The sequence below is a fragment of the Tursiops truncatus genome, chromosome 7 (genome assembly GCF_011762595.2).
Source record: "Tursiops truncatus isolate mTurTru1 chromosome 7, mTurTru1.mat.Y, whole genome shotgun sequence".
In the NCBI taxonomy this organism is placed as follows: domain Eukaryota; kingdom Metazoa; phylum Chordata; class Mammalia; order Artiodactyla; family Delphinidae; genus Tursiops; species Tursiops truncatus.
The window spans coordinates 108,810,584-108,826,130 of record NC_047040.1 but is presented as its reverse complement, the minus strand read 5'-3'; the positions used below and the strand labels follow the sequence as shown (position 1 = coordinate 108,826,130).

Genomic DNA, 15,547 nt, shown 5'->3' with positions numbered 1-15,547 from the left:
ATCAGCAAACTCAGATTCTTCAAGCCCCAGCCCATGGTGGGCAGCCTTCCCTCCCCGGTTCCCTCACCTCCACCCCTTAGCCACAGAGAGGGGAATGTAAAATGAGAGGCCTGAAGGCCTCTGCCAGGGCAGGCTGCCTCAGGAGCGTGGTGAGTGCAGTCCAGCTGGGGCTGGGGGAGCAGCCGCTACAGACCCCTCCCTATAAATTAAGTCCCTGCAGCCACAGCTGTGGGCGAGACGTACTTGTGGGGAGAAGGCCGTTAGGCAGCATCCCTGACTCCCAACCAAGGAATGGATTAGGGCACAGGGCTCAGGGGAAGAGAGGCCAGAGAGAAAGAGAAGAGGTATGGTGGGGAGAGGGGGTGATGCCCCCCTAATTTTGGTCCTGGGGAAAAGAGGCCAGTTGGTCCAATTTTGGTGGATTTGGAGAAGGGGATGTATTAGTAAGCACGGTGGGGAGGCCACTGTCAGGCACCCTCAGAGGAGACAGGCCAGGCCCCAACCCTGGCAGAGGGGAGTGTGAGAGCTCCAGGGGCTCTCAGGGAATGTCACTGCTAAAATATATATATATACACACACACATATATATATATTAACCATTCATGGCAGGCGGGGGCAGGGCTGTGGGTGGGATCAGAGGATCTGGCGTGGCATCCCGTAGCCGGTTATGCCTGCCTGAGATGCCCCGCGGTTGGTCCCCATGTGTAACCCAATCACATTCTTGCCCTCCTGCAGCTGGTCGTCTGAGAAGTTCCGAGGGTTCTCCTTGGATTTCTTGGGAAACCAGTTGGGATCTCCAGAGAAGAGCCCATTGCTCTGGGCTACCGCCAGCCCACCCAGGTTCAGCAGTGTCCGCTGCACACAGGCCATGTTCTTTCCTTCCCAGAGGTCCACAGTCTGGAAGATGTCAGTGGTGTTGATGCCGTAGCGCTCGGCTGCTTGCAGGAACTGGGAGATCTGCTCCATCTGCTTGAAGGCCATGGCGGAGGACTGGATCTTCCTCACTGGGGCCTGGCCCTCGGGGTACAGCCCGTTAATGAGCTCACACAGCACCGTGCCATCCTTGAGTCAGTTCTGGAAGTTCTCGCGCCCAGGCTGGGGCCGGCCCACATCCTTGCGGCACTGGGCGGTGGTCCATTGGATCAGGATCTGCTCCAGGTCTGCATCGTATTGTTTCTCAATCTTCTGCTGCACCTCCCGGCTCAGGCCGTAGGCAGGTCCCCTGCTGGCCATTCCAAAGGGTGGTGGTGTCTGGGGGAAGCGTTCACGCGGGCCGGAGAGCTGCGCACTCAAGGCGGGGTCTGCAGCGCGAGTGAAGCACCGGGCCGGGCCCGGCCGCTATCTATTTTAAATATAGCAGTGTGTACATGTCAGTCCCAAACTCCCAATCTATCCCTCCCCCCACCCCCAGTAACCATAAGTTCATTCTCTAAGTCTGTAAGTCTGTTTCTGTTTTGTCAATAAGTTCATCTGTATCATTTTTTTTAAGATTCCACATATAAGCAATATCATATGATATTTGTCTTTGTCTGACTTACTTTACTCAGTATGATAATCTCCAGGTCCACCCATCTTGCTGCAAGTGGCATTATTTCATTCTTTTTAATGGTTGAGTAATATTCCATTGTGTATATGTACGTCTTCTTTATCCGTTCCTCTGTCGATGGACGTTTAGGTTGCTTACGTGTCTTAGCTATTGTAAATAGTGCTGCTATGAACATTGGGGTGCGTGTATCCTTTCAAACCATGTTTTTATTGGAATATATGCCCAGGAGTGGGATTGCTGATTCATATGGTAGTTCTATTTTTAGTTTTTTAAGGAACCTCCATAGTGTTCTCCATAGTGGCTATATCAATTTACATTCCCACTGACAGTGTAGGAGGGTTCCCTTTTCTCCACACCCTCTCCAGCACTTGTTGTTTGTAGATACCTTCCCCCTTTAACTTCTAATTGTTTTCTGATTATAAATAAAAATGAAAGTGATTTAAAAAAAAAAAGAATCGTGACCCCCAAATAGATAAATGTTGGCAGTGGGCAGAGATGGGTGGGGAGCCAGAACAGACAAAGTAAATTAAGTAGGGCATTCCTGCCCAAAGGACACTAAAGGTCATCAGTGAACTTAGGATATGTGGCCCAGACATGAGCCCCATTCCCCAGGACAGCTGGTGATTCAAGGTTCCAGCCCCCCATTCCCTGAAGGCTCACAGCTGCTCCTCTTCGTCATTCACGGGGCTCCCTCTAGAGGTCAGAGGGTGCTACTGACATGATGGCCAAGTAGGGCCCCGCAGCACAAGGTGGATGATGTCTCCCATAAAGGGGGTGGAGGGAAGGAGATTTAGTATGGTCCTTGCCCACCCCTGGAAGGTATCATTCTTTTATTTGTGGGAGTGTGGAATTCCCCCCAGTGTTGGTCAGGTGGGTGAACCAAAATGGGAGTGCTGTGTGCTTGTGGAAGACAAAGGGAGTGAAGATCCCAATTATTGTGAATTGGCAGACTCCGCGCTGTGGGGAACGGACGTGCTCCATATGGCCACTGATGGTGGGCAATGGAAATGTGGACCTCTTGGGTCTGGAGGGCCTTGTATGGGGCTACAAATTCAGGTCATGGGTTGGAAGTCTAAATAAGAAATGAAGCAGTGAGGGAGGTCACAAAAGTAAGTCAAACACCCTCAGGAGGCAGGAACAGGTCCACAGGGCCTGGGACTGAAGGTTTCCCATTCTGTGCTGCTGATGTTATTAGCTGGATTTCTAATGGCCACAAGCTCCTTGGGTGGCCTTGGGTGGCCAAGACACCTTCCCACTGGTCCTCAGCAGTCCAGAAGTTGTAACCCTGTGGGTCAGCTTCCTGGGCCGAGGGTCAGGGTAGGGCCACTGTCCTTGGGCTGCACTGCAAGAGCAGAGGTGTAAACACAGAGGCAGCCTTTGGGAAGATGTCAGTCAAGTCAAAGTTAGAACCAAAGAAGTCCTCAGTTAAAAGAAACTGGTCATTAGGAGAGTCTTGGTCATAACCAAAACAGTGGAAGTGGAAAGAAACAGATAAGAAAGGACTCAGATGAAATGTAACAGAGGCAGGACCTGAGTCTATAAAAATATACCTGTAGAGATTTTCTTAACCCGTTATCTGTCACAGACCCCCTTTGACAGTCTTGTGAAGCCTATGGACCCTTCTTAGAAAAATGTTCTTAAATGCATAAATACCTAGGGATCCTGGGGAAAGAAATTATATACTAACAAGGTTATTATCAAAATATATTTAAAAAACAAATTTGTGGGCTTCTCTGGTGGCGCAGTGGTTGAGAGTACGCCTGCCGATGCACGGGACGCGGGTTCGCGCCCCAATCCGGGAAGATCCCACATGCCGCGGAGCGGCTGGGCCCGTGAGCCATGGCCGCTGAGCCTGCGCGTCCGGAGCCTGTGCTCCGCAGCGGGAGAGGCCACAACAGTGAGAGGCCCGTGTAATGCAAAAAAAAAAAAAAAAAAAATTGTGCATCATAATACATGTGCTCCTTTATTAATATATTAAATAACAAACTAATATACTTTCAATATAGGAATGGTTGCAATTTGCGTTTTTAGATAGAGCTTGTGTAATGTGATATGAAAATATACGTGATTTTAATTGGTGACAAAGTTACAAGTACTGCGAATATTACCAAAATCTGTTACTTCTATTTACAGTGGGAGGAAATGGTAATTTTCAGGTAGACATTAGTGAAAATAAACATGTACCTTCTTCCTATCCAAGTTCACACCCCTGTAAATTCTGTCCACAGACTCCACTCCAGAACACTGTTCTAGAGTCATTTTCATAAGGAACCCATTTCTTCTCCTTAGCGCCCTACCCAGGAAAAGCGGAGCTAAGGTTTCTCCAGGTTTGCCTAGTATAAGGTTTTAGTTCAACTGGCTTATATCAGAACTGGGAGGCAAAATCCTTCATTTCTTCCAGCTCAATGTTTTTCAAACATTTTGACCTACAACCCATAATAAGAAATGCATCTTGCATTGAGACCCAGTGCACATACACACAACTGAAACTAAAATTTCACAAAACAATACTCTACTATATGTAGTATACGTACAGTACATAGTTTGCTAGGGCTGCCATAACAAAATATCACAGACTGTAGGGCTTAAGCAGTGGAAATTTATTTTCTCACGGTTCTGGAGAATGGAAGTCCAAGATCAAAATGTCGGCAGGTTAGCTTACCCTTCCCCCTCCCCATATCCTCAAGTCTATTCTCTAGTAGGTCTGCATCTTTATTCCCATCTTGCCCCTAGGTTCTTCATGACCATCTTGTTGTTGTTGTTTTTTAGATTCCATATATATGTGTTAGCATATGGTATTTGTTTTTCTCTTTCTGACTTACTTCACTCTGTATGACAGACTCTAGGTCCATCCACCTCACTACAAATGACTCAATTTCGTTTCCTTTTATGGCTGAGTAATATTCCATTGTATATATGTGCCACACCTTCTTTATCCATTCATTTGTTGATGGACATTTAGGTTGTTTCCATGTCCTGGCTATTGTAAATAGAGCTGCAATGAACATTGTGGTACATGACTCTTTTTGAATTATGGTTTTCTCAGGGTATATGCCCAGTAGTGGGATTGCTGGGTCGTATGACAATCACTATCTTTTTAAACTTGCTGTAACAAGTTTAAAAAACTTGGCTCATTAAATATCCTGAATGTGTCAAAATCATGTTTCTCTATTGTTTCAAATTTAGCTAAAAACTAAACATAACATAATACAGTCAAGGAAGTGACATCTCCTCACCTTTGCCATATTCTGTTGATTAGAAGAATGTCACAGATCCTGCCACATTCAAAGGAAAGAGATTACACAAGGTCATGAACCCCAAGAGGGGGACCATGAAGGGTCATCCTAGAGTCTGTCCACCATACACACTCTGGAGGAGACAGAGTCTGAGTTTGGCCTAGGTAATAAACCAGAAGAAGGTAATAAAAACAATGAATGTGAGTGAGCTCAAAAGCTTCACGTCCTTTACGTGTGTAGCTTTTAACAACTACACAATAAGATGGAGATAAGTGACGGTACTTTCATTTTACAGATGAGTTACCTGGAGAGGACTATATTTCCCTGGCTGGGGAGTTGGGCCAAGGGGAGTATCTGGACTTAGAGGAACCAAAGAGTCAGTATCATTAGACGACCCAGGCTCAGGCTGAGAACCATCTGGGTTCAGCAGCAGAGACCAAACAGAGCTTCACCAACACCTGCAGACCATCCACTGACATTTGACTGACACCACAGGACACTTGCATTGAGAACTTACTCTCTTTGTTGGCAGAGGGCAGTAGTTATTTGTTCTCTTGGTAACCACCCAGGAGATGTTATGCCTGATGGTGTCTTTGTTCAATCCATCCAAACTCTCTTCTGTGCACACTATCTCCAAGAACCCAAGATACTAATAAGCCCCCGCAACTGGCAGGGGGGCTTGAAGACCTGAGAAGTGTGGAAGGTTCAGCCTGGTTGGGGTACAAGAAGGCTGTCTTCAGCATGCCAAGCTCAGGGGATGGGAATCCTAAATCCTAGCAACACAACCATAGGTGAAACATCTATTTTCCTTCAAGTATCCACTACGTGAGGGACTAGAGACATAAGTGAATAAAGCAGAGACTGTCTCTAGTAACTAAGGAAAATTCGGATTTCATTCATGTACTACGGATGTGTTTGTGATTATACCCAGCAAACATTTATTGAATCCTTCCTGTTGATGGGAGATATAAAGATGAATAATTTCTCTCTCCGCCTAATCCAGGAAGAATACATCGTAGATAGATTAGTACTATAATAGAGGGACCGAAGGAGTGTCCACGGAAGTATCCTGTAGGGCGGGGGGAAGGAGAGGAATTTCACGGAAGGCTTCTTGGAGAAGATAAATCTTTTCCTTTGCAGTTAGGCATTGTAGAAATGGCAGCACTCTGCCACATAGCTGCTGAGGAGTGAGGCCTATATAAGGCAAGGCTTGAGCAAAACCCTGGAAGCCAAGCTGTGTGGAGAACTGGTGGAAACTATGGTTGAGAGAGTACTCAACCATACTTGAGAGGTAGGAGGGACTGAATTACTAAGGCCTTTGAACTGGGTTTACGGGTTTGGAATAGATTTTGAAGTCATTGGAACATCATGGATGGAAAGAACAGATTCAGAGGAATGCTTTAGAAAAAGAACTCTGCGGAGGACAGGTTGAGGGTAGGAAGAGACTTGAGTGAGGCAGTGTTAGTATAATCCAGACAGGAATTAATGACAGGTTGAGCCGAGGCTACGGAAGCAACTGGAAAGGAGGTGCAGAGGTCCATAGGGTGACCCTGGGAGATGGAAGAGTGGAAACCAACAAGAATTAAACCAAAGGCAGAGAAGATGGTGATGCCATTAACCAAACCCAGAAACACGGGGGAGGAGTACACAGGTGAGGCAAATCAATGAAGGTGTACGATATGTTAAGTCTCAGGGGCTTGTAAGACATATTTGTGGGACTGTAGGTATACAGTTCAAGAGAGAGTTATCTTGAGTTACCTTTATCACCACGCAGACAAAATATGGAGTCATTTTCGAGAACAGTATTTGAAACTGTGAGAGTGCACTAAACTAGTTAGAAAGATAGTAGAGCATTGAGAGAGGGCTGGAGAGTGCTGTATATGTGAGAAAGAAGAAGTAGAAAGCAACTTAATAGGGACAGAAGTAGAATCAGGAGAGAGTGTGGTTCTGGTGACCAAGGGAGTAATTTTTTTTTCTGAGCATAGCCGATTTACGATGTTGTGTTAGTTTCAGGTGTACAGCAAAGTGCTTCAGTTATAGATATACATATATCTATTGTTTTTCAGATTCTTTTCCCATAGGGAAGCACATTTTAAGAAAGAATTACTGTTGGTAAACTAGACAAGATGAGAACTAAGCCAGGACCATTGGGCGAGGTAAGTAGGTCACTGGCAACTTTGGGGAGCAGTCTGAGAAGAGTGGCAGAAGCAGAATGGACTGCCTAAGGAGAGAGGAGGCTAAGGTATATCACATCAGTTACTTTTAGGAGAAATTTGAGAAGGGAAGAGTGTGAGAAAGGAAAGTGCCTTGAGGAAGGAGAGCGGGTATTTGAGACATTCTTGTAGCCACGCGCTACTCTTTTCCTCGCAAGAACACAGCTGTGCACGACAGGAAGAAGGGATGCGAGCCCCATTTATTTCTTAACACAAAACTCCAGATCTAAATTACCATCTGGGAAGGGAGGAGGGGGACATTAACTCTATTGTCAGATTCAGATTTTGCTCCGGCAGCTTTGGCTAAGTCTGCTGCAGCTGTATAAACTCCATCCCTCCACCCCAAACAAAACAACAAAACACCACCGCCTCCCTCCGCTTCTTCGTAATCTGGAAAAACCGAGCAGGTGCACCGTGCCGGAGTCCTGCGCCAAAGGCCCCTCTCCGAGCCGGCTTTAACCCGAAGGTGCTCGGCTCCTAAGCGGGTCCGGCCTGGTGTGCAGCTCCCGATGCAGCGCGCCGGGCGCAAACCCGATAGAGTCGCTTCAGTTCCGCCCACCCGATCTTCCCACGATGCTCAGGCTTTGCGGGCCGTGGCCTCTGTGGGGACATCAAGAACAGTCAGGAAAGCCCTCGGCCCTGCCTGCAGCCCCTTCGGCCCGCTGCAGTCAGCCTCCATTACCTTTTCCCGCGCCGCACCGCCCTCGGGAAAATGAAACCTTGTGGCGTCAGCTGAGGCAAAAGGGTATGAGCTTTTTACTAGGCAAAGAGAAAATGCAGAACCGACTTTACACAGCAAAGGGGTGTGTTGCCTCAGCCCGGTCGCCCGGACGCCCCGCCCAGGCCCGCCCTCTCGGCATCTGGGACTACATTTCCCAGAGGCCTCAGCGGCCCCCGAGGGGCAGGCCCGTCCGCTCTCCGCTCACACTGAGCAGTGACTGGCTTCTCCGGAGGAGGGCGGGGCCTACCCCAGCCAATGGGTCAGAGGCTCGTTACGGCGGCGGAAGCAGCGGCGCTGGGCTGAGGGGTGGGGGGCAGAGTGCTAGCGCCTCGGCGGCAGCGGCGGGTCCGGGAGCCCGAGGACGCCGGCTCCACAGGCGGAGAGCGCACGAGAGCGAGCTCGAGGCGGCGCGGCGGCCACTCGGCGCAGCACTCAGGTAATGGCGGGACGGGCGCCTGGGAGCGGAGGGGAGGAGAGGGGAGGAGACGAGGGGGCGGGGCGGCCGAGCCGGGCTGCAGCGTCCTTCCCGCTGCGCGTCCCCGGGGAAGGGCAGCGGTCCCTCGTCTCCTGCGGCGCAAACCTGAGCTCTTTCGCGAGCTGAGCACGGCTTTTGGCCCGGCGGCAGAGGCCGGGTGTCCTGTGGCAAGGAAGGGAGAGGCGTCGGGAGGGCTGGGCTGGTTCGGGCGTGGGGGCGTGGCGGGCGTGGGCCTTGGCGGGGAAGCTGAGAGGCCGGGGGAGCGCGGGCGGGCGGGCGGCCCAGGGAGTTTGGCTCCTGGAGCAGTTTAAAGTGACTCTCCACATCCGGGCCCTGCGCCCGCCGCTTTCAGACCCTGACCGAGGCGGGGCCTCCGAGCTCCCCGCCCCTTTCGCCTGCGGCGCTTGTCTGCCTCTGCCATTGGCTCAGCCTCGAGAGGTTTGGGCTGCCCCGGCGAGGCTCGCGCCTGATTGGCTGGCAGTCGGCGGGAGGGTGGGGCGGGATCTCAGCGCGCAGGCAGCGTTGGATTGGTGCGGGCCCCGGACTGACGCGCCCGGCGTGGGGCCAATGGGCGGGCGGGGGAGGTAGGGGCAGGTTCGGGGGAAGAGGACTGGAGCGCAGCGGCAGCCGGGCAGCGGGGGTGAGCGGGGCCGGCGGGGCTGGACAGCGGCGGGCCCAAGGCGCGCTGCGGCACGAGTCGTCCCCGCGACCTCGGAGCCCAGCGCTGCCACCGAGATGGGTCCTCCGCGGCACCCCCAGCCCGGCGATGTGGAATCGGGAGGGGCGGGCGGCGGGCGGCGGCAGGTAAAGGGCACACTGGTCCCGGGGCTCCTCAGAACGCCTGCCCCTTCCCCAGGGATGGAGTCTCAGAGACCCGGAGTGTCTGGAGACCTGTGTTCTCTGATCTCAGCGGGGGACTTCAGGGTGGGGGCAGGATTGCGGGCGTATCGGGGATATCGGCTCCTGAAGGAGGAGTGGGGGTCGATTTTAGGGAAAGTGGTGAAGGTCTCGGTTCCCTTTGGCTCAGTGGGGCTCTGTGAAAGGGGCGGGGGAGAAATCCGTCAATGGAGGCCTGTGCAGGAAAGCGTTTGAGAATTCCTTTCGGATCAGGTCTTGATGGAAGGTATCTGATCCCTTCTTAGGACAGGGCATCTGCCTCCGATTCCTCCTGTGACACACTGATGACAGTTCTGTTCACCTTGGTGTGAGGCTTAAGTCTTTCAAAGGCACATGCCATTTGCCTTGAAACTTTACACAGAAGTATATATATTGTGTTAAGATCTGTCACGTGGATGTTATACACAATGCAGTGCCGACTTTTGTGGCAATCCACAGGTATTGGGGGGCGGTGTCATAATATCCCCCAGCACCACATAAACGATTTTACCATTAATTGAACCTATGTACATCAAAAGCTTAAACAGTTTACACCATTTCTGCACTGTATATTGAAAACAAGTATCATTTTAGATAGATGATGCTACATTTGCTTTTCTAAGGGGAGATGTAGGTACTAAAAATGCTTTACTTTCTCATTGATTCTAATATCAGAATCCAGTAATAACCATATGCCTATGCACTGCAGGTGGAAATGAGTTCTCAACAGTTTCCTCGGTTAGGAACCCCCTCCACCGGGCTAAGCCAGGCTCCTTCACAGATAGCCAACAGTGGTTCTGCAGGATTGATAAACCCAGCTGCAACAGGTGAGATGTGTGATATTTTTCTATATTGCTTCCTGCTTTAAAAATATTGCCAGTTTTCTAATTTAAAAATTAGCAAATTCTTTGTGGGATTTTAGTAAATACTAGGTTATCAAATTTGAAAAATGGATATATTACAGTTCTAATTTAAATAGGGCTTTCTTTCTTCCTGTTTTAACCACTTGATTCACAGGTACAGAGTGTACATGAAACTTACAGTGAAGCACGCCTACAAGAACTTTTTTTAATGTATTAATGTGTTCTTATTTAATTAAGGCCCAGAGGTATAATAATAATGCCATGAGGAATGCAAAGGTGTGTGAGGCGCAGGTCTTGCCTGTCAGGAGCTTACTGTATAGGAAAAGAGATTTTAAAAGATGTGTATACGCACATATATGCAACTTGGTTTTTAGTCGTATACTCTTTGAATGCTGAAGATCAGTGGCCTCAGCTGGTGATGATTTTGCCCCCCAGGGAATATTTGGCGATGTCTGGGTACACTTTTAGGTGTCACAAGTAGGGGGTGCTCTTGGATATTTAGAGGCCCAGGATGCTGCTAAATACACGACGTTAACCACCCCCACAGCGAAGTATCTAGTCCAGTCAGCAGTGCTGAAGTTGAGTTACTCCTTCAAATAATTCTGTATTCTGTGTATCAAGTGGAAAGGTGGCATTGCGAAGTGAAGTAAGGTACTCCTTTTTTTATTCCTCTTTCTTTACAGCCTGATTTCTGTGTTCCTCATCATGGTAAATGGTACTTACCATCTACTTATTGCTCAAACCAGGAACTCAGGCATGCATGGTGTTTAATTGTTCTGTCTTTGTCTCTCACCTGTGAGCTGTGGCCTCCTTCCTATTGCTTCGCCTCCTTCCTGCCAACTTAGTTTTTGTTACAAATTTATTTTAGTTCTCTTTAGACTTAAAGTAACTTTAAGCTACTTTATTCCTCCTGCTTAATAGTAGCTGCTCATATTTTCTGAACAGATGATAAGTTCTCGGCCTTCTTGACCTTGGGACTTCGCACAGTCCAGGTTTGTTTTGTTTGTTTGCCACAATCTTTCTTCTTCCTTTGCACACTTATTTATCTGGCTAATTCTTTGTTCTTCCTTGAGGTTTCCTCTCAGATGTCACTTTCTCTGGGAAGTCTTTACTGACTCCATCATCCACAGTAACGCAAGGTCGGGCCTCCTCCTAGAATGAAGGCCAGGACCTATCTGTCCATGCTTCTTTGTATGTGCTATCCTTGCTACAGGGTAGAGGTTAACAAATTCTTATAGCGCCACAGATTTTTGACAGTGTTTTATCTTTTGTATGAATTCACAGCAGAATTTTTTTTTTTTTTTGGCCAAGCTGCATGGCTTGCGGGATCTTAGTTCCCTGACCAGGGATTGAACCCAGGACACAGCAGTGAAAGCGCCAAGTCCTAACCACTGGCGTGCCAGGGAATCCCCACAACCGAATAATTTAAAGGAGCATAGCTAAAGAGAATTTTTTTTAATAGAAATCCATTTTTAATTTATTTATTTTATTTATTTATTTTTGGCTGCGTTGGATCTTCGTTGCTGCACGCGGGCTTTCTCTGGTTGTGTCGAGCGGGGGATATTCTTCATTGTGGTGCATGGGCTTCTCACTGCAGCGGCTTCTCTTGTTGCGGAGCGTGGGCTCTAGGCGCATCAGCTTCAGTAGTTGTGGCTCGCAGGCTCAGTAGTTGTGGCTTGAAGGCTCTAGAGCGCAGGCTCAGTCATTGTGGCACACAGGCTTAGTTGCTCCGCGGCATGTGGGATCTTCCCGGACCGGGGCACGAACCCGCGTCCCCTGCATCGGCAGGCAGACTCCCAACCACTGCGCCACCAGGGAAACCCCAAAAGAGAATATTTTTGAACATCTATTTGCGAGAATTATACTGCTCGTTAAAAAGGGTATCAATTAGCAATAATTGCCCTCAGACTTTGTTGAGAAGGAAATCATTGACTTAGGCCCAAATTGTCTATAATTTTACTTCTGAAATGTGTATGTTGTTTCCTTCAGTTGCTCTTAAAAAGAAAATAAAAGTTTTCCTTAAGTAGTTAGATGTTTTTCTATATTTCCTGGTGCTCTTATTGGAAGAAGTAATTTGGGATCCTACGCATCGCAGGATTTCAAGTACATGTTCACAGTACAGAAGTATAGATTACAACCATTCTCTTAACTACTGCTTCAAGGTTCTTTTCTGATAAAAATAAACAACTTCAAATACCTAGAAGGAAACGATACATAGTTGCAAAAAGAGCTTAGTGGAAAATGGTCAGTGCCTTATATCTTAAATGAAAGTGTCAAAAATCAAAGTCTTCCTGGACAGATAGGTTTGGAGGAAAGTTATGAAATTGTCCATTTCCTTTAAAATTTTAATTAGGGGAAAATCTGGGCAGTGGGGAAGGTTAAAAATCAGTTGATAATGGAAAGACAGAAGTAAAACTCTTTATTCACAAGCATCACGTATACAGAAAATACTAAATGTTTTTTAAAAGCTGTTGGAACTGATAAGTGAAATTACTAAAGGTTGCAGGATAAAAGTTCAGTGTACAGAAATCAATTATATTTCTAAATACTAGTAATGAATAGTGAAATTTTAAAAATGTCATTTATAGTATCATTAAAAAAAAAAAAACCATAAAATACTTAGGAATAAGTTAACAAAATATGTGTATGACCCGGGCTTAGAAAATGATGTAAAACATTGCTGAGAGAAGTTAAAGACCTAGATAAATGAAAAGATCTATCATGTTCATAGATTGGAAAACTCAGTATTTTCCTTTACCCAAAGGGATCTGTAGATTCAAATGAATCCTAATCAAATTCACATCAGGTACTTTTCTAAAAATTGAACCTAAAATTAAATCTAAAATTTATGTGAAAACCAAAGGACCTAGAATAGCAAAGCAATTTAGACAAAAAAGAAGAAAGTTGGGGGACTCCACTGCCTTACTTCAAGACTTGGTATAAAGCTGCACTACTCAAGACAATGTGATATTAGCATAAATCACTGGATCATTGGTACAAACTAGAGGATCCAGAAATAGACCCACACATAATGGTCAATTGATTTTTGATAAAAGTACATAGATAATTCAATAGGGGAATGATAGTCTTTTTAACAAAATAGTGCCAGGACACCAGAATATCCATATGAAAAAAAAATAAACCTTGACCTTTACTTCCACTGTGCACATAAATTAACTCGAAATGTATAATTATGGACCTAAGTATAAAACTTAAAATTTCTAAAAGAAAATATAGGAGAAACTGTTTGTTACCTTAGAGTAAGTAAAAATTGCTTAGGGCACGAAAAACGTTGATTATAAAGGAGGCAACTAATACACTGTACTTCATCAACATTAAAAATGACTGCTCTGCAAAAGACACTGTTAGTAAAATAAAAAGGCAAGCTACCAAATGAGAGAAGACATTTGTGATAAATGTGTCAGCAAAGGACTTACATCTGGAATATATAAAAAACTTGTAACTCAATAGCAAAAAAGGCAAACAGCTTGTGTTTTTTTGTTGTTAGTTTGTTTGTTTTTAAGGGATGAAATATGTGAATAGACACTTTACCAAAGATGCTATATAAAGGCCAGATAAACGCAAAAGATATTCAACTGTATTAACTCCTCAGGGCAATGCAAATTAAAACCACAGTGAGAAACTACTATACACCCACTAGAATGACTAAAACAAAAAGACTGACAATACCGAGTTTTGACGTGCTTCTCGAGCAAGCAGAACCCATGCATTGGTGGGAATGCAAAGTAATCCAGCCACTTTGGTAAGCAGTTTGGCACAGTGTGTTAAAAAATTTAACATAAGCTTACCATACAACCCAGCAGTCTCATTCCTAGGTGTTTACCCAAGATAAAGGAAAATGTGTGTCACACATACAGTGGCTTCTCCTTCAGTGTTCATAGAAGCGTTGTTCATAATAGCCAAACCCTGGAAAGAACCCAGATTTTATCAGCTGGTGACTGGATAAGCAAAGTTTGGTTTAATCCGTACAGTGGAATACTACTCAGTGGTAAAAAGAAGCAAACTAGCATTATAAACAGTAACGTGGATGAACGTCCAAAGCATTTTACTGAGAGAAAGAAGCCAGACCCAAAGGACCACATACTGTGTGGTTCTATTTCTATGAAATTCCAGAAAAGATAAAGCAGTGGTGATAGAACCATCAATAGATCAGTGGTTTCTAAGGAGTAGGGGTGGGAGGGAGGGAATTGTCTGCAAAGGGGCATGAATGAACTTGTTAGAGTAAGGGAAATGTTCTATGTCATGATTGTGTTGTGATAACAGTACTGAATACATTTGTGAAAATTTAGTTTTATACAAAAAATTAGATTTTATATGTAAATTGTACCTCAGTTAATAAACCTGATTGATTAAAAAATGGACAAGATATGAACATATACTTCACAAAGGAAGATGTATATGAATGGCCTATGGTCACATAAAAAGAAGTTCAACATTACCAGTCAGCATGGAAATGTTAATTAAAACCACAATGAGATACCCAGTACACACCCACTAGAATGTCTGTGTGTCAAGAATCCGTGAGGATGAGGAACAACTGGACCGCTAATACACTGCCGGTGGGAACATGAGATAATACAACCACTTTGGAAAGTACTTCGGCAGTTTCATATGAAGTTTACCATTTGACCCAGCCATTCTGCTCCTAACTTGTTGGTGAGAATGTAAAAAAAAAAAAATCATTGAACTCTCTTTAGAATAGCCATTTTATTGTATGCAAGTTATACCTCAATAAAACGGTTTTAAAAATCAAAAATTTTTAAAAATCTGAATGACCTAGGAGAAGGGTCAATGTATAGCAGAATATGAAATATGTTAATCTTTTCTCCCAGCACTTTTTTCCTCCAAGAGAAAATTTCTGATTTTTTTTCCTGAGGAGATCATTGAACAAGGACTCAGAGTACATATGGGTATTTATTCTAGAGTTGTTGACAATAGCAAAAATTTGGAAATTTTTGCTCATTGATGATATAGTGGTTTAAAAAGGTATAGTACATCTATTCAATAGAATTTCATTTAGCACTTTTGAAATGATGTGGTGTATATTCTGTATTACTTAGCGATTCCACTTTTAGGTGGAATCCAATAGCAATGGTAATGTTCACCAAAAGTCATACACGTGAATAATTACTAGCATTCCTATTCATAATAGTAAAAAAAAAACCTGAAAACTAACTGTGAGTAAAATGGGTAATTTGTGATTTATTCAAGCAATGGCATACTGTACTGAGAATGAAGGAGCTATGGCTACATGTAATAATATGCACAAATCTTATACCTATAAGTGAGAGAGACAAGAACCAGGTACATTTGTTACGAGTATATATATATATGTTCAAAAATAGACAACAGTAATCTATAGTTTTAGAAGTTAGCATAGTGAGTATCATTGGGAGGTACAGTGACTGGAATCAGGCTGAACAGAGGGTTTATGGGGAAGCGGTAGCATTCTGCTTGTTGATCTCGGGGCTGGTAACTCGGGTGTATTCCGTTTGTAAAAGTTCATTGAGCTATACACTTGTCTTTATGAAGGTTATAGTTAAATAAAAAGTTAAGTAAATAAAAACCCACCTAAGATTAAAGAGCTGAGAAGTGT

The 15,547-nt window shown here is 45.4% G+C and overlaps 2 protein-coding genes and 1 long non-coding RNA gene across 12 annotated transcripts in view; 1 reads left to right on the top strand and 2 right to left on the bottom strand.

The window, feature by feature from the left end:
- Window positions 1-605: 605 nt before the first annotated feature.
- Window positions 606-1,254, bottom strand: LOC101332185 (transgelin-2). Its single transcript, XM_004332082.4, is given in 1 exon segment — window positions 606-1,254. A coding segment is annotated over 1 exon segment (600 nt). The 5' UTR covers window positions 1,234-1,254; the 3' UTR covers window positions 606-633.
- Window positions 1,255-7,168: 5,914 nt separating this feature from the next.
- Window positions 7,169-7,913, bottom strand: LOC109549409 (uncharacterized). Its single transcript, XR_002175683.3, has 2 exons — window positions 7,678-7,913; window positions 7,169-7,595 (listed from the first exon to the last, which is right to left on the bottom strand). It is a non-coding gene; the product is annotated as an uncharacterized lncRNA (long non-coding RNA).
- An 83-nt stretch (window positions 7,914-7,996) lies between these two features.
- The window catches only part of SAP130 (Sin3A associated protein 130), a 75,419-nt gene continuing 67,868 nt past the window's right edge, over window positions 7,997-15,547 (top strand). For 7 of the 10 annotated variants that reach the window (XM_019931826.3, XM_019931824.3, XM_019931825.3 and 4 more), the window contains exons 1-2: window positions 7,997-8,152; window positions 9,777-9,894. In XM_019931826.3, the coding sequence (XP_019787385.2) occupies window positions 9,783-9,894 (112 nt within the window). In that variant the 5' untranslated portion in view covers window positions 7,997-8,152; window positions 9,777-9,782. Of the gene's footprint in view, window positions 8,153-8,810; window positions 8,832-8,911; window positions 8,996-9,776; window positions 9,895-15,547 lie in introns of those variants that run through there. The other 3 variants (XM_073807852.1, XM_073807853.1, XM_019931827.2) reach the window with 3 other exon arrangements.